This window comes from Lathyrus oleraceus, chromosome 7 (genome assembly GCF_024323335.1).
Source record: "Lathyrus oleraceus cultivar Zhongwan6 chromosome 7, CAAS_Psat_ZW6_1.0, whole genome shotgun sequence".
Taxonomy (NCBI): Eukaryota; Viridiplantae; Streptophyta; class Magnoliopsida; order Fabales; family Fabaceae; genus Lathyrus; species Lathyrus oleraceus.
Window position 1 is genome coordinate 108,566,141 of NC_066585.1, and position 16,210 is coordinate 108,582,350.

A 16,210-nucleotide genomic window follows, 5' to 3' on the forward strand; every position below is an offset into this window, starting at 1 on the left:
TGAGACTTAATTTCCCTTATGTTGATTCACTTCAATTAAATTATTACATAGTTTTATACTATAAAAAATAATTTTAAAAAATACATATACAAAGTAATTGATTAATTAAATAAATAAAAGAAAGTTATTGATGAGGCAAATGAGGAAGAATCTAGATCAATACAAGTCAGACCATAAAGAGCAAGGTAGTTTTCTAGACAATTAGCCGATTAAGAATAAGCCTTTGATAATAAAGTAGGTTCTGATGGAGAAATCATGAATCTTACAATATTTATAGATGTTGAACCAGTGGATTATCATGAAGCTCTCAAAGAGAAGACCAGGAAAAAATCCATGATTGAAGAACTATCCTCAATATAGAAATCAGAAAAGAAATAAATCCATTCCAGTCAGATGGATGTTCAAGATCAAATTAAATCCTGAAGGAAAAGTTGTCAAGCACACAACCAGACTAGTGGCTAAGGGATTTCTTCATAAACAAGGAATTGACTATGATGAAGTCTTCTAACCAGTTGCAAGACATGAGACCATCAGGTTAGGGATTGCTTTAGCATGCTACAAAAGTTGGTCCCTTTTTCATATTGATGTGAAGTCAACCTTCCTTAATGGACCTCTAGAGGAAGAAGTGTTCATAGTTCAACCTCCTAACTTTGCCATCAAAGGAAAGGAAGACCTAGTTTGAAAATTGCACAAAACCTTGTATATATAACCTAAAACAGGCCCAAGAGCGTGTAATAGGAGAATTGACTAACTCTTCATTGAGGAAGGATCCAAAAAATGTAATTTTGAACACTGTGTCTACATCAGAGACAAAGAAGAGGGGATCTCTTGATCATTTGCCTCTATGTGGATGATCTTCTTGTAACTAGGAGTTGTCAAATTGAAATTGAGCAGTTCAAGGATAAGATGAAACAAGTTTTTGAAATGACTGATCTAGGAAAGTTAGCCTACTTTCTTGGTATGAAATTTTTATCTACCTCAGGTGGAATGATTTTGCACCAAGCTAAATATGCAAAAGAGATCTTAACTAAATTCAACATGTTAGAGTGTAAGACTGCAGTCACACCAGCTGAAACAAATATGAAATTAGTGAATTCAGACAAAGGCAAAGAAGATGGCATGAATGCTGCCACATTTAGACAGTTGGTAGGTTCCTTGAGGTACTTGTGTCAAAGTAGGTCAGATATTTGGTATGCAGTTGTTTTAGATAGCAGGTTCATGAGCAAACCTCTAAAGCAACACTTCAAAGTTGCAAAAAGGATAATGAGGTACATCAATGGAACACTTCATTATGGTCTCTTATTTCCACAAGACAAAGACAACAATAAACTCGAGGTAATTGCCTTTCTGATGTTGATTAGTGTGGAGACAAGATTGATAAAAGAAAGAGAATTAGATAAATCTTCAAATTCTTAAGAGTGCATGTGCCATGGTGCTCAAAGAAGCAATCAGTGATTGCTTTGTCCAACTGTGAAGCAGAATTGTTGCAGATGTTGCTGCAGCTTGTTAAGAAAATTGGCTAATCATTGTTGAATGAATTGATTATCAAGATTGAAGTGTCAATCAAATTGCAATTAGATAACAAATCAACAATCAATCTAGCCAAAAATTCAGTTTCACATGATAAGAGAAAGCACATAGAAACCAAATTTCACTTTCTTAAGGATCAAGTCACCAATGGGAAGTTTGGAGTTGTGTATTGTCCAATAGAGGAACAAATAACTGATGTTCTTATTAAGGTCATCAAAAGGTTGCAACTCTTAAAGTTGAGAAGAGAACTTTGAGTTATAACATTTGATAGCTTGAATTAAGAATGAGTGTTGAGTGTAATTCAAGCAATCATAAATGTTAGGTTGTTACTATTGTGGTTAACTCAGTTTATTCTAAGTATATAATCGAGCGGGTATATTGGTTTAAGGATATACCTGAGTGAGTATATCAGACTGTTTTTAAACAAATGTTTTAAATTTGATTTGGGTGACTAATGTGTTTATAAATATCACTTTCATTGTAATTGATAATGTAATATTAATAAACTCTTCCTCTTATCTCATTTTGCAATATTTTTTTCTCTCTTATCCTTTTTATGTTTTTCTCCAAAACATGAGGCGTTGTTGGGATTCGCTACATAGGGATAAGGGTTTAAAGGATATTGTGAGTAATTAATAAATAAAAATCTAAATATACAAAATCAAGCGAGTTAAGCTTTCTTGAATTTCTTCTTCAATTTATATTAGTGATATAGTTAAATTAATTAGTTACTATTATTAATCATATAAGTTTTGTATTTGTTTAAGCAATAATATTTTTTTTATTATTTAATAAATATTTTATAACAATTTTTTTTATCGCTATTCAATATATTTTTCAACCTCAATGAATCGATTGAAATTGTATCACATAAATCATTAATTAAGGGTTATTTTATTTTTCGGAGTTGATCTTTAATTGTTTGAGTGTTTTTTTTTTCGATTTAATTGCTTTATTATTTTGTTGATAGTTGTGTTACTATCTGTATTTTCTAATTTTTATCTGTATTTCTAATAGTCCTTTGACACTTGTACTTTAGACTTACTTGTATTTAGATGGTTATCATTTATTTACTAATATATTATTTTCCATTTAAAGATTGATATAAGAATATTACATGAAAAAAATACTAAATTTATCTAATTTTTTTTATAAACAAAATGTACTTAATCCGAACAAAAAGAAACACGTGGAACACCAGAAAAATCCACATAATAGAAAATTACAAAAAATATTCAAATAACTATTAACTATTAGTAATAGATAGACTAAGAACAACTATATTTCTAAAAATCTAATTTCATCTATACTTACATCTTCAAAGCCTCAACCAAATCCTCCAATTGATCCGAACTAGAAGTTGTAGGTAGAGCTTTAGCCTCATCAACAATGCTCATTATCTCCTCTATACTTTGAACACAACTTATTGGATCCTCCTTTGTTGCTTCCTTAGGCAACTTCTCTAAAAACCATGGATGAGACTTAATTTCCCTCATGCTCATTCTCTACAATTAAATTATTACATAGTTTACTACATATAGAAATTAATTAATTAATTAAATAAAAAAAGAATGTTAGGATATATATGCATACTTTCATTGGATTTGCAACAAAAATACGAGATAATAGATTTCTACAATCCTGAGACATGTGAACTGTGTCTGGGATTTTGTATTGAACAACCATAATTTGCTGCAAAAATAATTGTATATAGTTAACAAGAATAAACATGTGATAAATAATATATTTACTAGGGTTGAAAATTAAAAGAGAAGGAAAATTAATTACATTCATTATTTTCTTGAGATTTTGCAGATCTTTTTGGTCCCCAAATGGAAACTCTCCCACTAACATTATGTAAAGTATCACTCCTAATGACCATACATCTGCTAACTGAGAATAGGTATAAAAAAAGGTTTAATACTTTAATTTATGGTAACTTGAATATTATAAAGCTAAAAACTATACTATTATTATTATTATTATTATTAATTAATAATTACCTTTCCATCATATTCTTTACGAGAAAAAATCTCTGGTGCAATATAGGATGGAGTTCCAATCATTGATTTGGGTCTTGAATGTAGTAGATATGACTGAAATTAAAACTTGTTAAGAATATTCAACATTTTTTTATAACATTTAAAAAAAATTGATATATATGTTTATTGAACCTTAGAATAGCCAAAATCACATATTTTAATAAGTTTTCCATTCAATAAAGTGTTCTCCAACTTCAAGTCTCTGTGACATATTTCCTACACACACAAAATAAATAAAAAATAATAATACTATTATTTGTCTACTGATATTTAATATTGAAGCAAACAAATAATTTGTTGTATAAAAAATATTTTATTTACCATGTCATGACAATGACTAACTCCTGAAACGAGTTGTTGGAAGAAAAATCGAGCCTAAAATATATGCAAAAATAAATAAATTATAAAACATTTATTAGAATGTTAATAAAATAAATAAGAAAATGAGAGAGCAAAATACAACCTCATGTTCATTTAATTTCCCATGACTGCAAACATAATCAAATAAATCTCCACTAGGTGCATACTCCATAACTATTGCAATATCTCTTGGAGTCAAAAACACCTACAATATTCGCATTTTATATTAAACAAATTAAACAATTGAAATTCAATTATTTAACAAAACAATTGAAATTCAAAATATTTAACAAAATATATAATTCATGTTATTATTATTCTATTAATCTTTTTAAAAGCAAACTAGAATTTTTAAAAGCATTAAATCCAACTAAACTATAAATAAAATCAAGTTTATATAAAAACTGTAATGAAAAATTACTTTTGTATATTAAATGTTTCTAATTATTTAATGCAATTGTTATATAGTTGCAACAAAAATATAGCATAAACATAAGATACCTCCTTGAACTGAATAATATTTGGATGAGCAAGAGTTCTATGGTTTATGATTTCCCTTGCCACCCTTTCATCAACCTATAAATATATACATATAATTTATTTACAAATTATAAAATACAAATAATAATAATAATAATAATAATAATAATAATAATAATAATAATAATAATAATAATAATTAAACAAGATGAATGAATAACAAAAATAAGAACAATATACCTTGTGGCCTCGTGAGATATACTTGACTGCAAAAATGGCTTTTGTTTCTTTGTTGTGAATAAGCTTCACAGCAGCATAATTTCCATATCCAATATCCTTCACTTGTTCATACTTTTCCATCGCTCTTGAAAACTTCACAATAACTTTAGTTGGTATAGATTGATTAATTCAACACAGATAACCAAACTGTAAAATAGTACTAATTGCATTTATTGTATGTTTTGAAATTAAGATATTTGTCTTCAAAATAATGTATTTCATGGAAATGACTTTTCATGCATTCAATGGAGATTAGTTGAGGTTGTGTTTGTCTTTATCAAGTTATGAGTGTGATTGAAGGCTATTCTTCATAATTGAGTTTAAAGTGTTTATAATTTAAAAGTATATATAAATTTTCAATAAAATACATATTATTATTTTTTAAATGTTTAAAGATTTATATTTAAAAATTGTATTATTTGTATTTTATTCTTATGTCTTCTTATATAGCCCAAGTGTTGCATGATTTAAATAAGAAATAGTAAGGTTTTGTTTGGCAATATTTTCTTTTGAGTTTATAATTTATGATTATAGTTTATAAGTTTCTATGTTTAAAAGGGATTAGTTTGATAATCGTTGTTTTTTCTTCCTAATTTGTAACTTATTTATACTAATTTATAGTTTCCATAAGGTAATTTAAGTAGTTTATGGATTATCATTTTTTTTCAATTTTATCTCTTTTATCTTAATTGAATTTTTTTAAGCCAAAAGATATATTATTATAATAAAAGGTTATCCACTTAAGCACAAGGTGTGTTGTAGAAACACAAGAAAATATCTTGGATGTCAGATACAAATGAGTCTACTACAATAATCAAAATCAAATTATTATTAAACTTAAATAGTATTTTGGTAGTTGCGAGTTTTTTTATTTTTATTTTTTGTATTTTTTTAAAATTCTTATTTCTCATTTTTGTATTGGTTTTAGTCTTTAAAGATAAAATCCGCAGAAAATCTATAAATTTTGATTTTAGAGACTAAAATCAACATAAAATAATAAGATATAGAGACTCAAATAAAAATTAAAAGAAAAAATACAGGAATTAAAATCAAAACTCATTAATTTATATGAAACAATGGACTATTTTAAACTTATTATTATAATTATATCTGGGGTATTAATGATATAATACTATACTATACAAAAATTTCTAATCACTTAAGAATGTTAGACTAAATCTTAATTAAAAAAAAATCATATTTTAAAAATAAAGGTGGTATATGAAGAGTACTTCTAGTAAACAAAATTAAAAAATATATATAAAAAAACTCTTGTTTTGGATCCTTATTAGGAATGACCATGAGCCATGTGTTAACGTACTATCTCGTGTAGTGTATAATATTTAATCGTCGAAACTAATTGATCACGAGCCCATCATGAACGACGATTCTTTTACTCAATCACAACGAACAAAATCTACAACAAGTGATTCATGCACCTATAATACTAGCTTAGAACGAACAAAAGTCTTAGAGAGAATACGAACTCAGAATCCTAGTGCAACTAGGGTTTTGAGAATTCTTGAATAAGTGATTGTCAATTTAGTATAAGGGTTCTATTTATATAGTCGCTTATATGCATTGTAGCCTACGATATAGCATATTTCTCTAATTAGCGTTGGTGCATCATAAGAATGTGCCACAAATCTTTACACTACTAGAAAAATAGTATTTAGTGTCGCTCGTTTGCCGACGCTATAAGTCAAAACACCGACGCTACAACACATTTAGTGTCCGTGTTAGGAGCAGGCTAAAACACTCGAAGCTAACATTTAACTTCGGCCAAAAAGAGTCGTGTCTACCGTTGCCTCGGTTTGGCCAAGGCTAGCCTGAAGCCAACGCTAAAAAATCAAACTTCAAAAGTCAACAAAAACAATATAGTGTGGGTCTGACCGAGGCTAAGGTCAAACTTCAGAAGTCAACAAAAATTTTAGCTTCAGACAAACCGAGGGTAAAGTCAAATAAGAAAAGTCAACAAAATCAACTAGCATCGGCCTGGCTAAGGTCAAACTCCAGAAGTCAACAAAAAAAATTATTTCTCCCCAACCGAGGCTAAAGTCAAATTAGAAAAATCAACAAAATCAATTAACCTCGACAATTGTTTTTTAGTTTTATAGTGTGGGTTGCGAATCACTAAGTGCCACTATAGAAAGACAACCATCATTTTTGTTATCCAATGGTTCAACAAGCTCAAGAATTTGTAATAATGTGTTTATGTGATTTTTGTTCTTTTCTCAATTATCAGTTTGTGTATTTGTAATCTTTAGAGATAACCAAGAACACATGCAGAGTACTTAACTTAATATATCAGGGACAATAGCCATTACAGCAGATGACACCATTCCTTCATGTAAATGTCTAAACCAAGAAACAATTACACAAAAGTTAAAATTAAACAAAAATCCTTAGGGCTAGAAATCACCACACAATTTTACTGGCGATATCAACTGCATCTGCAAGAAAAGATTCAATTAAACATTAGGAAAAGGTAAACAACTCAAAACTCGTGAATCATACTAGAAAATAGAAGACACCCACCCCTATTGAAAATTTGCAAAATTAAAAACACTACAACAAAAAGTTAAGATTAGAACTTAACAACATAACTTTTGGGCATATGAACCCCGTGATAAGACAAAGTGCAACACTAAATTAAATTCACACCAAAAAATGATGACTACATGAAAGGGATTCACTGTTTTCAGACTTTTGTAATTGTACTAGAAAGTTGATTTATACATAATATTCATTGATCTATATTTGAAAAACATGAATGTATGTAAAAACACATCAAAACACTCAAAGATGTGACCCATCACTAGACAAAATGCATAAGAAAAACATAGTAAGGACTTCAAAAATGTTTCAAGGAGACACATAATTCAAGACACTTATAGAAATTTTCATAAATTCAACATCAGATAAAATATTTATTTTCTCCATTAATTTTTGTTTAAGCGCCACAAACAATGCACGCCATAAATAAATAAATAACAAACATAAAATCGCATACCATACTCACAAAGATAACAACACCATTACCATAATACAAAGAATCACTAGAAAAAGCAAAAACCAATAGAACATACATGTTCATCAGTTCTTATTAAAGGGCATGGTTATCTTGATCATAAAGTACATAATTATCAATTGGCCCAGGATCTTCACTGAGCTCCATTTAGGTAAGTAAAATAGAATTGTTCAAAATACAAGAATCACATATACACATTATTACAGATTAGCCCCAATTTGTGATTGAATAGAATCTTGAACTCATTGTTGTTTTGATTTTAGCAAAGACAATGTAACACATAACAAGAGCATTCAACATCATAAACTAATTATTTCATAGCCTACTTTCAGATTAAGTGTCGGATTGATATTTGTTTTTTTAATTTGAAATTGCATCACATTCACTTGCACAAACTGTTGATCCATGTTTAACCTATAGTTAAATCATGATTAAAGTTGCCTCTAAAAACCTAAAAGCCAAGGATCATTCTTCCAACTTATCCAACTATGATAGCGCACAGACTAAGGAGAATAGTAAACCCTTCATTTGGAGGGTTTATCAAAGAAGAAATAAAATAAATAAGTAATATAATTTTAGTGTGTTAGTTTAAATTCAAATAATTAGTTATTGGATGATATTGTAGATGGTATTTAAGTTGTTGTTTATTTTTTTTAGGGGAAGTTTATTTGGAAGTTTATTCGAAAATTCCTTGCAATTTCTCTTTCTCTATAATTTTGTTCTATCGGGGCACTATTATTCGTATCAAATTGGTCCGACTTGTCGGATGCCAACGAAGAAGATGGAGGCAAAAGTAACTGCACTTAAAGAGAAACTCGTAACTCTGGAGGTTTCTTTACATGAAATGAAGAATCAAAATAAAGACAATCAGAAGAAGATCATCTCTTTATTAAATTCGAGTAAGGAGAGGGATATGGGAAAATCATCGCACGATAATGGGTCAGTTGGTACCAAAAAGAAAAAAATTGGCTTACATGGTGAAGCTTTGGATGAATCTCACCTATCTGTGAAGAAGGTGGAATTGCCATGGTGATGATCCCGCTTGTTGGATTGCTAGGGCAGAAGTCTATTTCAATGCGCAAAATATTATACCTGGAATCAAAGTGAATTTAGCACAATTATGTATGGACGGTTATACAAATCATTTTTTCAAAGGACTATTGGAGGAGCATGAAACATTGACATGGGAGAATTTGAAAAATGCACTTCTTGAGAGGTATGGTGGTGCAAGTGATGGGAATGTATTTGAAAAACTTTATGCGCTTCAACAAGAAGGAACAATTGAAGAATACATCGAAGATTTTGAGAGGTTAGTAGCACAACTATCCTGATTACCCAATGACCAATATTTGGGTTATTTCGTTCACGGTTTGAAGGGAAAAAATCAGGGGAAAGGTTCGCATCATGATCTCTATGGGTCCTATGTCAAGAGAAAAGTTAATGAATGTGACTTGAGTAGTAGAATGTGAATTGGAAGAAGGGCGAAGAGACTCGACATCACAAAGGTCGCATGGGTCATTGTCCTGACCTATTTTTGGTAATAAGGTTGTCACACAAAATGAAGGCAGAAATGGAGATTGGGTTATGGTTCGTAATAATAAAGACAATAATGATCGTTTTTCAAGAGGAAAATCAACAGGTGGTCTGCGTGGAATGTCTGGTTTTGGACAAAACAAAACTCAGATGCCAACATTGGAAATTGGCATGACAGAACTGTGAGGAGTCTGTCTTCACAAGAGATTGTTGACCACCATCAAAAAGGGATTTGTTTTAAATGTGGAGGTCAGTAGCATCCTCTCCATCAATGTCCTGATAAAAATATGCATGTTATGGTGCTTGAGAATGACTTTGAAGATGAAAACAAAGTCAGAGTGTTAAATGATGAAGATGTTGGAACAGGTGCAGAAGAATTGCAATTGAATATGCTAATTTTTTAAAATATATTGACTTTTGATAAACAAACTGAGTATTATCAAGATAAGCTTCAATGCATCAAGTTGCAAGGGACGGTAGGAGCGTTACCGGTGCTGATGTTGGTTGATAGTGGAGCGAACAAAAAATTCACGACAAGGCGTCTAGCTTTGGCTTTGTGTTTATGAATTATTGGAACTCCTGCTAGAAAAATTAGATTGGGTGAAGCTTATGTGGCTCCGATGTTAGGAGGGTGCCAAGATGTTATTATTTCTGTTCAAGAGGTAAAGTGGGAGATAGATGTTGTGTTGTTTGAGTTGGGTGACACAGATTTGATGCACATGCATTGATTGGGTTGAGAAGAAAATGTGTTTCACATACCAGGGGGAATGGGTTGAGATCAGATGGGTTCGTACTAGATAGTTTACTCCATTACAAAACTATGTTGAAGAAAACCATTTTTCCCAGTTGCATTGTGATATCCAATCAGGTATGGTGACACCGACTCAACAGTTGGAGATGAAATCAGTACTGCACAGGTTTGCTAATGTTTTCAAGGAACCATAAGGATTGACTCATGAAAGACAACAAGAACATGTTATACACTTGCTGACCGGCCAGGGCCCAGTTAATGTTCGAATGTATCCCTACCCTCACCACCATAATACAGGAACTGAGAAATAAGTGAAGGAGTTGTTGCTATCCGGTGTGATCATACCTAGTTAGAGTGCCTTTTCACTTCCAGTTATTCTAGTCAAGAAGAACGATAACTCTTTGAGGATGTGTGTTGACTATCTTGCTTTAAATAAGGTAACTATTCCGAATAAGTTTCCTATTCCAGTCATTGATGAGTTATTGGATGAGTTACATGGTGCACGATACTTTTCCAAATTTGATCTTAAGTCTGGCTACCACCAAGCACACATGTGAAAAGAATACATTCATAAAACAACTTTCCGCACTAATGAGGGTCATTATGAATTCTTAGTGATTCCTTTTGGTTTAACAAATGCTCCATCCACCTTTCAAGCATTAATGAATTAAGCTTTCAAGCCAAGCCAATGAGATAGAGGTCTATGTTGACAACATGATCGCTAAATCTCATGATGAAGAAGATCATATGGACCATCTGAAGAAGTTTTTTGAACGCCTCTGAAAGTTTCGACTACGAGTGAACCCTGCTAAGTGCACATTTGGTGTCTGATCAAGGAAGTTGCTTGGTTTCATCGTTAGTCAACAAGGAATTGAGGTAGATCCTGACAAGGATAGAGTACAAGAAATTCCTGCTCCACGCACTGAGCGAGAAGTCAGAGGTTTCCTTGGATGTTTGGATTACATCTCAAGGTTTATATCACATATGAAGGCCACGTGTGAGCCTATTTTCAAATTGCTTTGAAAAGATCAAGCAATTGAATGAAACTCTGATTGTCAAAGAGCTTTTGAGAAGATCAAACAATACTTGTAAGAGCCTCCTATTTTGATTCCACCTGTCCCAGGAAAGCCATTGATCATGTATTGATTGTGCTTGAGGAGTCAATGGGATGTGTGTTGGGGAAACATGATGAAACTGGCCGGAAAGAACATGATATTTACTATATGAGTAAAAAGTTTATCAATTGTGAAACCAAATATTCATTTTTGGAGAAAACTTGTTACACACTAGCATGGGTCGTTCGTCATTTGAGGCAGTATATGATTTTCCATACTACTTTGTTGATATCGAAAATGGATCCAATAAAGTACATCTTTGAGAAACCTGTCTTGATGGGAAGACTTGCTCGGTGGCAGATGTTTTTGTCTGAGTACGACATCCAGTACATAACCCATAAGGCAATCAAGGGAAATATGTTAATAGAGTACCTATCTCACCAACCAGTTGAAGACTATCGGCCATTGAAGTTTAATTTCCCCGATTAGGATATAACTGTGATAAAGGATTATGAGATCCCAGGCTCAGACGAAGGACCAGAACCAGGATCTCGACGGAAGCTCGCATTTGATAGTTCCTCTAACTATAGTGGTCATAGTGTGGGAGTTGTTTTGATGAATCCCAAAGGTGGTTACACCACTTTCACAACAAGGTTGTGCTTTAATTGTATAAACAATATCGCAGAGTATAAAGCTTGTATTCTTGGTATTGAAGCTGAAATTGATCTCTGAATCAAGATCCTTGAGGTGTATGAAGACTCAGCCTTGGTGATCTATTGAGTCAAAGGCAAGTGGGAGACTCGTGATGCGAAGCTGATCCCGTATCGTGCTCATGTTGTGAAGCTGATGGAATACTTTGATGATATCACTTTTCATCACATCCCAAGAGCGGAAAATCAAGTGGCTAACGCTTTGGCAATATTAGCATCAATATACCAAGTTAAATTCTGCAATGAAGCTCTGACTATTCAAATAGAGCGAAGAGATGAACATGCCCACTGACAACTGATTGAATAAGAAATTGATGGTAAACCATGGTTTCATGAAAACAAGCGTTATCTATAAAGTTAAGAGTATCCAGCAGATGCTACACTGTTGGATATGAAAACTCTGAGGAGGTTATCATCCAAATTCTCTTTGAGAAATGATGTGTTTTACAAGAGAAACCATGACATGGTTCTGCTCAGATGCGTGGATAGACACGAAGTAAACTTGTTGATCAAGGAGATTCATGAAGGATCCTTTGGAACCTATGCCAATAGGCATGCCATGGCCATGCCATGGCCAAGAAAATCTTGAGAGCTGGTAATTATTGGTTGACCATGGAGTTTGATTGTTTCAGCTATGCTAGAAATTGGCATAAATATCAAATTTATGTTGACAAAGTGCATGTATCGGCAAAGTTGTCGAATGTTTTGACATCTCCTTAGCCTTTCTTAATATGGGGAATTGACATGATTGGAGCCATAGAACCTAAAGCTTCCAATGGTCATCGCTTCATCCAGGTTTCCATTTATCACTTTACTAAATGGGTAGAAGTTGCTTCCTACACCAACGTGACGAGACAAGTGGTCGCTCGCTTTATCAAGAAGGAGATTATATGCCTCTATGGAGTCCCAAGCTAGATCATCACTGATAATGGTTCAAACTTAAAGACTCCATAGATACATATAATCTCCTTCTTGGTAAAGCGAGCGACCACTTGTCTCATCACGTTGGTGTAGGAAGCAACTTCTACCCATTTAGTAAAGTAATCAATGGAAACCTGGATGAAGCGATGACCATTGGAAGCTTTAGGTTCTATGGCGCCAATCATGTCAATTCCCCATGTTAAGAAAGGCCAAGGAGATGTTAAAACATTCGACAACGTTGAGAGTTTCAAGATTGACCATCATAATTCTTCTCCATATCGTCCAAAGATGAATGGTGTTGTTGAAGCCGCCAACAAGAACATTAAGAAGATATTGCAAAAGATGGTGAAAACCTACAAGGATTGGCATGAGATGCTACCATTTGCATTGCATGGATATCGTACCTCAGTCCACACTTCAACAGGGGAAACCCCATTCTCCTTGGTCTATGGAATGGAAGTAGTTCTCCCAGTCTAAGTAGAGTAACCTTCAATGAGAATCCTGATGGAGACCAAACTAGATGAAGCTAAATGGATCCAAAATAATTATGATCAACTTAACCTCGTTGAAGAGAAGTGTATGACCGCTCTGTGCCATGGACAATTGTACCAACAATGGCTCAAGAGAGCATTTGACAAGAAGGTTCATCCTCGAGAATTCAAGGAAGGGGATCTCGTGCTTAAGAAGATCTTGCCAATACACAAGGATTCACATGGGAAGTGGACTCCTAATTATGAAGACTCACACGTTGTGAAGAAAGCATACTCTATAGGTGCTCTATTTCTCACAACTATGGATGGCGAAGAGCTCACTCACCCTGTAAACTCTGATGCAGTCAAAAGATATTATGCCTGATAAAAAACCGCTAAGTTGAAAACCTGAAAGGGTGACTTAGGCAAAAATAGGTATCCTGGTGGAATGAAAACCCAAAAGGGCGGTTCAGGCAAAACTTAGGGATAATAAAAAATGATAGCTCGCAAAGTTGAAAATCTGAAAGGCGCGACTTAGGCAAAAAAAAACGTCTCGGTGGATTGAAAAGCTGAAAGGGAGATCCAGGCAAAAATAAGGGACAAAAGGCATATAATGCATCAGTTGTCACTGATCAACATAGAAGAGCCAAAGGCGAAAGATTAATCCAGTTGCTACCTTCAGAAGCAAGGTTTTGTGGAGTCATTTTTATTAGGGATAGTAGTAGTCATTGTGATTCAATGTAAACCTTTTCACTGTTGCCATTTTCAAATCTGTAATATTCCATGGAGCTACACCATTTGTGTGCTACCATTCTTAAATAAATACAAGTTTGCCTATCAATTCCTATCATTTCATATTTTTCTCTGATTTTCTTTGTTATGCAAAATGTCATTTATTTATTAATAATGGATATTTGAACTTAAAAAGAATTTCCAACATATTGAGCAACACAATTTTTCTATGACATGTGGAAATATTGAAAGGAAATATTTCGTTTTCCCCTGCAAGTATCAAGTTGCAAGACTTCTCCTAGATGATCACAACATAAATCTCCATGGAGCATAATTCATTAATCCCTCGAAAGTATTATTGGGCCAGTTGTAACTGTCAAGCTTGATAGATCCTCCTTTGATGCACCTATCATCACCCTTTGGTTAAGTTATCGGTGTTGAGGATTCATAACCTTTTTAAAGCCTTTATAGACTCCTAGTCTGCATAGTGTCAGCATCTGCATGTCATGATCATTCATATATCATGCATATAAGCAAAATCAAATCATGCATAGCCCGAAGTGTACTTCATGCTCATTTGCATTATCTCAGATCTCGTTATTGATTGTTATCCCTTGACCTCCAAGTCTAGTTGTCACTGGCATTGATTTCAAAATCCAATTGTTATTGGTAGATCCTTAAGTTTCAGCTGTCACTGGTATTGTTTCAAAGTCCAATTGTCACTAGAGACACCTTTAAAGTCCAGTTGTCACTGGCATCATCTTTTAAACCCAATTGTCATTGGTATTATCCCAAAGTCCAATTATTATTGGCACTCGTTTGTTTATCACCCAATCGTTATTGGTAATCAAAGTCTAATTGTTATTGGCATAATTTAAAGTCCATTTGTCACTGACACCTTTTTTCAAACCCCAATTGTTATTGGTGGCCAAAGTCTGTTGTTACCAGCATGTATCTTTAATATTCCAATTGTAACTAGTACCTTTTTTCAAAGTCCAATTGTCATTAGCACCCAAATTCCAGTTACCACTGGCACCATTTTTTAAGCCTGGTTGTTACCATTTTTACTTTCGAAGTCCAATTGTTATTGGCACATTATTTTGAAATCCAATTGTAATTGATACCCTAAGTATGATTGTCATTGGCCTCTTCTGTTCAATCTAATTATTATCAGTTATGTCTTTCAAATCTAGTTGTAATTGGTATCTCTTTAAAGTCTGGGTGTCACCAACGTCTTTTGTTAGGTCCAGTTGTAACTGGCACTTTGTTTAAACTCCATTTGTAAATGGTACCTTAAGTTTGGTAGTCACCAACATTTGTTTGCAAGTCCAATTGTTATTGGCATTACTTGTTAAGTCCAGTTGTAACTGGCACTTAGATTTTAAAATCCAGTTGTCATGGGTATCCTTTCAAGTCCATTTGTAACTGGCGCTTTGTTTAAAATCCAATTGTAATTGGTATCTTAAGTCTCGTCATTACCATCACCGTTTAGAGTGTAATGGTTATTGATACCCTTGAAGTCCAGTAGTGACTAGCACCAATTCATTTGAAGTTGGTTGTAACGAATGCTTACAATCTAAGTCCAACTATTATTGGCACCTACAGAGAGTTTTATACCCTGTTTTCCCTGATGTATCCTAGAAATTTATGTATGACTCTTTATTATAAGGAATTCACAGATTTGTGGATGTCGTTCTTGTTAGAAGACTCTGACTTTTGTCTTGATTGATTTCTTTGTAAATAATCCTCATAACGTTTTACATGGATGTTTCTCTTGTCAGAAAACTCCTGAGTTCTATCTTGGACGATTTCTTTGTAAAGAATCTCCATGTTTCTTTTGTGTGGATGACTTTCTTGTAAGAAAGTTCTCGAGTTTTGTTCTGATTTGAATTCCTTGTGAGGGATCTTTTTTGTTGATTGTTTGGTTTTCTTATAAGAAAACCCTAGAACATTGTGACAATTGGTTTCATTGTTATGAATCACCAAAGTCTTTGATTGGATATTTTTCTTGTCATAAAACTCCCGAGTTTTATTTTGGATGATTTCTTTGTGAAGAATATCTAGATTTCTTTTGTGTAGATAACTTTCTTGGAAGAAAGCTCCCAGTTTTAACTTGTTGGCATTCCTGTTAAGGATCGCCATTTTTTTATTGGATGCTTTTCTTATTAGAAAGCTCCAGATCTTTGTGTAGGATGATTTTCTTGTCAGAAATCTCCAACTTTTGCAGTTTCTTGTATTCTAAAGTGACGTTTGTCAACTTTTACTTTGAACAATCCCTAGTGTGTGTTTGTTCTCCAACTGGATTGTTATCCCCAG

General features: G+C 33.0%; 1 protein-coding gene across 3 annotated transcripts; it reads right to left on the reverse strand.

The window, feature by feature from the left end:
- Nucleotides 1-2,657: 2,657 nt before the first annotated feature.
- Nucleotides 2,658-4,933, reverse strand: LOC127101501 (serine/threonine-protein kinase SAPK7). Of its 3 annotated transcripts, XM_051038930.1 has the most exons (9): nt 4,653-4,933; nt 4,434-4,508; nt 4,036-4,137; nt 3,894-3,947; nt 3,705-3,788; nt 3,534-3,626; nt 3,319-3,423; nt 3,124-3,222; nt 2,658-3,035 (listed from the first exon to the last, which is right to left on the reverse strand). In XM_051038930.1, exons 1-9 carry the CDS (start codon nt 4,770-4,772, stop codon nt 2,841-2,843), a joined length of 927 nt encoding a protein of 308 aa, XP_050894887.1. In that variant the 5' UTR covers nt 4,773-4,933; the 3' UTR covers nt 2,658-2,840. The 3 variants fall into 3 exon arrangements, with proteins under 3 accessions (XP_050894887.1, XP_050894888.1, XP_050894889.1); XM_051038931.1 differs by lacking the exon at nt 3,124-3,222; XM_051038932.1 differs by lacking the exons at nt 3,124-3,222; nt 3,319-3,423.
- Between the last annotated feature and the right edge of the window lie 11,277 nt (nt 4,934-16,210).